Consider the following 9,775-nt stretch of genomic DNA (forward strand, 5'->3'; position numbering starts at 1 on the left):
TTTTTGTGACGAAGCCTATCACAGTATGTTTAATGGCTTAATAAATTGAATTGAATTGAAGTCATTCACTGTCTAGCACTCCAATATTTTTGTTTTGTACGATGTCATCTTTTCGTAGCATGTGATGTGTTCCATATTCATCTCTTCATTTGTATCACACAATACATGGCGGATGTATGGGAAATTCCTATTGTATGCAGGTAGCTTGCCAAGCAATCATGACCCATTATCACCCTGAACATCACAACAACAGATTTATGTGGTCTTGAGGGGAGTATTTTACTTTTGATTAGTTGTTTTACAGAATAAAATAGAAGTCTATTATTAGATGGCTGTAAATTTGTAAAATATCAATGCTCTTTTCGCCAGAAAGTCTGCTGTTTCATTTGCCTTTACATCACAATGTTAAGGAATTCACCGTAAACTATTTTTTTTTTTTCTGTAGTTTAATTATACCGTATAATAGGTCATATTTTTTTTACAATATGAATTTTAGCCCCTTTTGTAGACTGTTATGAAATTATAATTTGTATGGCTGCCCTTGAATTTAAAAACATGGTAGCATTTTTGGATTTACTTAATCTATATAAGAGGTTTTGCAAAGATATATAAATAGTAGCAACATCTCTTTAAAATCTGCTGCATATTCTCCTAGGTTACAGAATGGTAAAATGAAAAGAGAGGACATGTTACTGCTCATGTTCCTCTTGAATGAGATGCAAGGGATCAATCTTATCAATTTGTAACCACTGCTTATGTGGGTATCTTGTCTCATTTGTTTCTATTGCCAGAGTCTTCAAAACTAGTTTATATGTTTTAGATTTTTTAATATCGTCCATAAGAGTCAAACTATGTTCTACATGAATGGAAGTGTACATAATGGAGAAATCTCTCCCAATCTTCTCTTCGGATAAGGCATAGTTCCATGTGAATGGATATATTAATATCCAAAACAATATATACTGAAACTGTGAAAAACCCAACATCCTTCATGAAGAGCCCCTCCATGATGAAAAAGCAGGAGTATCGTGTGCAATAATTGGTAAGAGAATAATAGGTCTCATTTTCTTTAAAAATACTATTAATTCTACGAGATATGTGATAAATATTTTGTGTAATTTTGAATGAACGGAGAGAGAGTGCAGTTTTGGATTTTTCAATCAAAATTCAGCGATAGCACATACAACTAAAAATTTGATGGATATAATTTATGAATTGTTCCAGAATGGGATTATCAGTATAGTATGTGTGGCCCCCTCGGTCCCCGGATTTAATTCCGTGTGATTATTCTTCTGGGGATCTTTAAAACATTAAGTATATGAAAGTAACCCTCATACCTGGAAAGAACAGAAAAATAGAATCCATTTCTGTAAGAGATCTGCTGCAAGCGATGTGAAGTTTCTAGACATGTGTCAGAAATGTTTGGAACAAGAATGCAGACAGTTTCAACATCTCCTCTCTTAATTTTGGTTAGTAAAGTAAGTTTTAAAGGCTTACCTTTAATAATATTTTGTAATAATAATGTTGTATGTCAAATCACTAGTAATTGGTTTACAGCCATGTGTCCGCTGATAACCAAAGTTGCCGTGCTGCAGTCCTTGAGGATTTGGTTCATCCAGTACAATGCTAGTACAATTAATGTACTGGTATTGTACAGAAATGTTGAAAGGGATGAGAATATATAACCTATCACTGTACATTCTTCTGTAATATTCATAAATTACACACTTTTCAAGTACATTCACATTTTCTGCGGTAATATCTGCATTACTACTAGTAGTGGCAATACAACATGGATTTCTAGCACAACTATCATACAAAAGACAAAATTTATAAGCCTGTCAAAAGCAGGATTTATACAATTTACAGACTGTTTATATTAAATTTCTAGCCCTAAAAAATAACATTTTTATAAAGCAGTAAAAATTACTTACCATTTCCAAAACTCAATAGCGAAGCATATGAAAGTATGCTAATGCTACAGCATATTTTTCAGATAACTGTTGTTCCAAAAATTATTTTTGTTTCTGCTAAGTAATATCAACATCACTTTTATGCCTGTAAACTAAAAAGTATAAAAAGTAAAGTTCACATAAAAACTGCGGGAATAAATAAAAGAGAAATAAAAAAGTAACTTGAATAAAGGACAAACCAAAACTCAAAATCTAATACTCTAAGCAGTAACAAAAAGTTGAATACTTTGTTTCTTGTGATTGGTAGTGGCAGTGACATTTCTACTAGGTTGCCAATGAGTCTCAGATGGTGGGGATACATGTGCTCATGATAATTTATAATGAACTCCTACATATACGAAGTTTATCCAGAAAGTATCCAGCCAATTGATATTTAAAAAAAAGTATATCTAGGACAATGGCGCCTTAGTTCCCTTCAAAGTACTCTATTTCAGACTTCGCACACTTATCCCAGTGTCCCTCTCACTTTTAAAAACAATCTGTGAAGTTCTTCTTCGGGTGCCTTCAGTTGTCTTGTTTTCTTTAATTTCATCTAGTCTGTATTCTCTTCTTTCAACAGAAATTTTAGCTTCTGGAAAAGCCAGAAGTCACAGGAAACCAATTCCAGGCTGTATGGTGGCTAACAAACCCGGACAATACGATGCTTTGCTAAAAAATTTGCACGAGATCTGAAGAATAGGTAGGCACATGTTAAAATAATAAAGCAGCTAGTCACCATTTACTCATATTTCATCCCAAGATCATCCGTCAAAATCTCTGAAATGGAATCTCCAGATCTTCTTCCAATTCTCGCACTGTCTCGCTGATTTTCGTTTAATGAAGCTCACAAACATTCAATTTTAATTTTAATTTTATTGGGTTATTTTACGACGCTGTATCAACATCTCAGGTTATTTAGCGTCTGAATGATATGAAGGTGATAATGCCGGTGAAATGAATCCGGGGTCCAACACCGAAAGTTATCCAGCATTTGCTCGTATTGGGTTGAGGGAAAATCCCGGAAAAAACCTCAACCAGATAACTTGCCCCGACCGGGATTCGAACCCGGGCCACCTGGTTTCACAGCCAGACCCGCTGACCGTTACTCCACAGGTGTGGACCACGAACATTCAATACTACTGACGCAGTAGAATACGTCTTTCCCCACAACGAGTATGGGCACCCTTCCAGGATTTTTTTTAGTTTGTTATTTAACGACGCTGTATCAACTACTAGGTTATTTAGTGTCGATGAGATTGGTGATAGCGAGATATTTGGCGAGATGAGGCCGAGGATTCGCCATAGATTAACCTTGCATTCACATTATGGTTGGGGAAAACCTCGGAAAAAGCCCAACCAGGTACTCAGCCCAAGCGGGGATCGAACCCGCGCCCGAATGCAACTTCAGACCAGCAGGCAAGTGCCTTAACCGACCTTCCAGGATCAGTGGTGAAACAAAAAATAACAATTTCAGAAGTTTACTGTAACAACACTATGAATCGCAACCGAATTCTAATGTTATTAGTAGTTTGGCCAAGAACCAATGTCAGTCGTGTGACCATGTCCAATGATGCCACTTCCTGTCCCTATGGGCATGAGGATGTCGAATTTACATATAAAATTAGCTGTGCCACATGGCCTCTCGGTAACATCTTAGCACTGACAGCAGCTACAGACCTATCCGATCATTTGTTTGATTTGTAATCGCGAATTCTGTAATGTGAAAGTGATAATATACACGTACGATACACTCTGTGTGAATCATAGTGAAAAATTAGTTGTGAGCTGGACTAATTTGGGAATTTCGCTTAGTATGAAGAGAAAATATATTGCATTTCCTTCATTAATTATTTCTCTTATCATAGACCTATATTCTTTATTTGTAAATCGAAACAAAAATAAGACATTCAAACCAACACAACTGTAGTTTCGTTCCCGAAACTGTATGACATATTCTATGTTACAGTGTGCCGTTTATTTTTTGGCACCCCGTTTTTCCGTATTGATTTTGTCTCCCTTTCCTTATTTCTTTTACTTCCTTGTTTTACTTTCTATTTTTTTTTAATATATGGCGTTTTCTTATCCGCCATTTTCTGTCCAACTTCTTCCTTCTACAAAGAGCGAGTTTAATTCTCTATGAACTATTTTTTAATTGGTGCTTGATTCCTGTCTTGCTTGTTATTGGATGGATGATTTAAAAAATTTGTCTGTTACGAGCGTGTTTCCAGGACTATTCGGGAAGTGGCGCGTGAGACAAGTGACTGATCAGCGCTCGACCTAGAAGGTTGAGAATCTGCTATGGGAGTTTAGAGGAGAAAGTCACTCGGGGAGTGACTGATTGGCACCCGATGGAGAAACTTCGAATCCAGCCTGGGGGAGATGGCTGCAGTGCCGAGTTATCGGCATACCGATATTATGACCTGGCATAGTGACTTGGTGTGGACAGGCGCGCCCTGTTCCAGGGATTTGAAACTCGTACTACTGCCTGACGACGTGGTTTTCGGTTGTGGTGTGTCCAACTGATATGAACTCGAGGGAATTCGCTTCATGATGTGCAGAAGGAAGACGGGTTCAAGTTGAACCGGAGACTGCCCTGCCGGTGATTATAAGTTGGATTCCGCCATTTCTGACATTATTATTTATCAGTATATATACATTTTGCTTTTTCTAAATTCTATTTTCTTTAACTTTCCTTTGTCTAAATTTTCGCTGACACTCGTCAGTTTCATATTATCTGGTACTTTCCTTGTTTCATTTTGTTAAGCTTTATTCTAGTTTAGTTCATGGCAGAATTGAGGGTTAATTTAACTTAATACTAAATTGGTGTAATATCTGTTATTTAAATTGTTATTTGTAATGGCGGATGTCAGCGAGGTCTATATGACTCGGCTAGTCAGTTCCGAAGGGATAGTAGTTTGATAGTGGATTGATATTCTGGTTTTGTCTGGGTTTAGTGCAGATGGTTTTTCTTGGGACGCTCCCTTTTCTAATTCTAGTCAAGTCACTTTATTTATACTTACTAATTTCTTATATTACATAAAGATTTATGTTTTTAATTTTCTTGTTGTTTTTTGAATATCGTTTATATAGAGGTTATTACCTGATTTTTATTAATAAATGTTGTCAGGTAAATTGTAATTTTTAAGGTGTTTATTTCATTTTCCCTCACCTAACGAGATATTCAACTTATCCAACGATTTACAGCAGGAATAGCCAGGAGGCTTCCGTTTCAACAGTGGGTGTCTCTGATACAGCACTGAACTTTGTTTATGTTCTGCTTGTTAAAGGCCTTCCAGAAACTGGGGCGCATTCCCATCTGTCTTTGAATTGTCAGTAGTATTGTCGGACCATCAGATCTGTGCCCCTTCAGTGCTGTCGTCTTTCTTGGAAAAGTTAACGCCTGTACTCACTCCATTCCACCCGCTTTCCTCCCACCACGTTAAACAGCAGGCCACGAACCTTGCCGAATAGGGATGTTGCCAAACTTCCGTCAAATGGTGTCATAAATAACTGGTCTTCCATGCTACAATATCATTTCTTTCAATCAAAATACATCTTGTATTTCTACATTTTTTAAACCCAAATCCCATGTCTCGAATCACTTTCCGTAGTTTTTCTCTCCAACCTTGGAAATTATTACTTCTCTCGCAAGCTTCAGTAATTTCTTCAATGTTGAAAATTCTTTCCGAACGGTATAAAATTCTTGTATCTTTCTTCTTAAAATACATCGGTTCATATCATCAAAAAGAATTAAAAGTTCCCTTGGTCTATTCTTCTCTGGTGATTCTAGGTTTCCATCTCCTGCACAGACTCCCCCTCTCCTGATTTTCTTTATTAGGAGTTCTGACCTGTCTATATAAATTACATAAAATGTTGTATTATTTGTATTAGTTAAGTAAGTAATTTTAATACATAATCAATTGAAATAAAATAATGTTCACCTGTGACAACAGTTGCTCTTTTCGTTGCCTGATTTATAGGAAAAGATATAGACCTGTTTGTTTCTCTTCATCGCAAAATGCTATTACGTACTTGCTTAATAATATTTCTTTCGACACTCCGTGCAACAGTATTCATGTTGAGTTGACAACACTGGACTGCAAGTGCAAATATTGTAAATTGTCCCGTAAGAAGGTCAAAATTGTGAATAGTGGGGGAGAGAAAGGAAGAGAGATAGAAAAGAGAGAGATAGGAATGCAGGGAGAGAAATAAATTACCGAGGCTGAGAAGGAATTAGGGTTCAGTTCGCATATCTTACAGGGGCACAGATCCGATGGTCCGACTATACAATTCTATCTGAACTTCACTATTGAAATCATACCCAAAACCCTCTTAATCATTGGAATAGCTTTCTAAGTTGGAAGCAAACCTTGATGCAGATTTACTATCTACTACCCTTTGGTCATTGTGAATGCAATGGTCACACAATATACAAGCTTATTCATCAGCATGAGTCTTGCTTCCAACTGACCAAGAATATTACCACGAGAGAATGACTGCTGATGCATTCGCAGTAAGTTCCCCTCTGACTTCCAAGTTGTAAAAGGTCCGCGCAACAGGTTCTCGAAATATTCAAAATGGCTGTATATTTTCTGGGCATACCTCACTTAGAACTCATTCTTAAGTATTTGCTTGCCACTTTGCCACTAACAATCGGACAGAACTGAAAGAACAGCGACACAAAAATGGTAAAGCGCACTGCAACTTACGTAGTTGCCGCTCTTGAGAGCTTTCTCCATGTCCTTATTCATGTCGTAATGATCGAGAGCCATGAAGAGCGTGTTCACGACGATACACAAGGTGATGAACAACTCAACAAAGGGGTCAAACACGAGAAGGGCCACATATTCTTGGAACTTGAGCCACAGCCAGCAACAATCCCAGACACAGAAGATGTCGATTCCCCGCAGACATATAGCTAACACCTTCTCTTTAACTGTTGGACCCTCGTCATCTTCGTCTGTCGGGAAATAATAGATCGAGACTGTGCAATGCTTTAGTAACGTATCCTTGCAACCACAACTCTTTTTTGGGGAAAGAGTTTCAGTAATAAAACAGTAGGCTGATGATACACAATGTATTTATTTTTTTGCAAAGATGTAAGTCAAAATGAAATACCATTCTAGAGGTGGAAAAAGTTGTTCTTTTTGTGTAAATGATCCATCTGTTTCGGATCATCTGAAACACCAGGTCCTAGACAACAATTCCGAAATAACAGTTTGCAAATTAACTACGAGCTGGAAAACTGTTGTCTGGGATCCTCCAGACTGCAACGCACAATAAAAACAAAATGTCAGTGTATACTAAGGCAACAAGATTAAAGAAGTGCAAAGGGCATTGATCTCTACATTTTTAATTAATTGGTTCTGAATGGTACCAATAATTCTATTTGATTATGTAGTCATAAATGTGCAAACTAATAATACAATTACATCTTTAAGTGAGGAACATGTGCTACGATTTACTGTTACATGAATGTGTATCAAGTTTGTTCACTATTTTTTTGCTAAAGGAAATGTGTCAACACTTCACAGGTCAAGGTAGCAACATGCATCTACTTGAAATGTATGGTTTTGCAATCACAACATGAGCTTTGAATTCAGTACAGATTTAAAGATTGAAATATTCTCTTAGAAACGAATGTTATCAAGTAATTAGTAACGAAGTGCTTTAATTCTTTCTATTAAATTCGTGTACAGACATTTCAGTAACTCACTAATTTGTGCTCTAATTAAAACTATAATAAATGTTTATCTATGCTACATTCTAAGGACTTTGCCACTTCATATTTGTCTAATATTCATATGAAAAAATACGTGTCTACAGATATTACAGCAAACAGTTAATCAGCTTTAAATGTGCCGCCACAACTTGACAACACTGTGCAAATGTCTATGTGACTTATCACACTTTCAGATTTTTCCATTTATACATTGCACTTCGGTACTTAGTATATCGATTTCAGAGCATCACAACTTCTGTTTGAATTAATAAGAAATTGTTGTATTATTAATTATGTGCACCTATCTGACATAAAATGTTGATCTGCAGTTGTCTCTAATGCTCTTTCCTCTCGATAGGGGGGAGCACTCTCAGCCAGTTCCGATACTTATTGGACAAAGAGTTAGCCTTGAAAAAGATAAAGATACCCCCACATTTACTCTAGCTGATCTCTTACTCAGAATAATTTTGTACTGGTACCTGTTATTTCGGATTGAGGTGTTCAGATCTATACAGCATAAATAAGAATTTTTCCATTTGCGGAACTATTCCGAAAGAACTATTCATTTATTTTCTCCCACCTCTATATCAATCATTTGACATGCTACTGTAACCAACAGGCGACTAATAATATGTAAACAAGAGACAAAATTAATTCAATAAGTACACACTGCAATTTTTAAGCTTACGTTATTTTTACAGGATTTTATCAACATTATAAAATAATTCAATAAACTAATTTTAGCCACAAATATTATGAAAAATTGAAGACCTGTATTTCATTTTAAAATTCGATCCTTGCAAAAAAATCTGTAACTGATACCTGAAATCATTGTTTAAACTTTCTCATTTCTATCAGTCAAATTGAAAGTAAGAGCCAATCAAAAGAAAAATTAATACAGCAAAATAAATGTGCAAATGAGTGAGAAAGTTTTCCCAATGGTTATAGGTTGCATAAAAAATCAAAATTTCTGGAACTCCAGCCAAAGCAAGTATTTTAGCTCTATGATATAGTTCAATTTTGCTGAAAGCATTTTGTGTTTCGAACAATAAGTATTAAAATGTGTTAAATATACAGCTGTTCAAGTTTGCACTAATCAAACAAAGTATTAATAATAATTTCATCAATCAAAATAAATTTATATATACATGGTATGAGCCAAATTTGCGCAATGAAAGTGAAATTCAGCCAAAAACAGGCAGTCATAAGAGATGTAATTGTTATGAATAATTTATTATAATTTACTGTGGTGCTGATGAAAATGTATGAAGTATTCAGTTTTCCAAAACAGAAGTTATAAAAAAAATTAAATGGATATTGTGAATTATCTATAAATAAAACTTAACGTACATAGTTCATAGTATAAAGAAAATGCACTGCAGTTTCATAACATTCCTGGTCATGCAGATCACTCATGCAATGCAGCCAACTTGAGCAAATGCAGCTGCATACACACTGCTAAAATTAGCAAGCACTGCCATGGGCAGCTATTAAGAACATTCTTTGCAGACAATTTTCATTTGCTTTGTAATCATTTCAACCCCCGAAATTACGAGACAACTCTGGAATGAGACATGTAAGCTGTTACATATGAACATACTCAGAGACTTTGAAAGTATTTATCTGAAAAGTAAGTTAGCTTTCAAAAATACAGTAAGACTAAAAAAAATTCGTTGCTACTTCAGTAAACTTCGAACTTTCTTAGTCACTTCTATACAGGTTTCTATTTGTGTATTATTCAAAGCATAGACAAGTGTAGAATTATTATTGTATGAATTATATTTTTTATACTTTAAATAAAGTGTACCGGTACTACACATACCAGAGTGCTGCATTGGAGTTAAATCGCTCGCTTGAACTCGGTCGAGTGTCACACCCTTGAGTGAGATAAGATCAGTTGTGATACGCTCGTAATAAATAGAAGCACAGTACAAGGTCATCTCACCGACATGTCTTATCTTGTTTGGAAGGTGACAGATAAGATACACACATGTTTTGCTCACACGGTAAAAATAAGGCTTTATTTTCTGCGTTTATGACAAACGTTTAATGGAACTTATTGATATAGCAGTAGATTAATAACAATATTATTACAGAGATA

At 35.7% G+C, this 9,775-nt stretch overlaps 1 protein-coding gene across 35 annotated transcripts in view; it reads right to left on the reverse strand.

Annotated features, from left to right (window-relative positions):
* The window catches only part of para (sodium voltage-gated channel paralytic), an 873,489-nt gene that overhangs the window by 122,547 nt on the left and 741,167 nt on the right, over positions 1 to 9,775 (reverse strand). For 23 of the 35 annotated variants that reach the window (XM_069841234.1, XM_069841226.1, XM_069841231.1 and 20 more), the window contains one exon: positions 6,662 to 6,936. In XM_069841234.1, coding sequence (XP_069697335.1) covers positions 6,662 to 6,936 — 275 coding nt within the window. The remainder of the gene's footprint in view (positions 1 to 6,661; positions 6,937 to 9,775) is intronic. The other 12 variants (XM_069841227.1, XM_069841235.1, XM_069841233.1 and 9 more) reach the window with 1 other exon arrangement.

Source organism: Periplaneta americana, chromosome 12, assembly GCF_040183065.1.
Source record: "Periplaneta americana isolate PAMFEO1 chromosome 12, P.americana_PAMFEO1_priV1, whole genome shotgun sequence".
NCBI lineage: Eukaryota > Metazoa > Arthropoda > Insecta > Blattodea > Blattidae > Periplaneta > Periplaneta americana.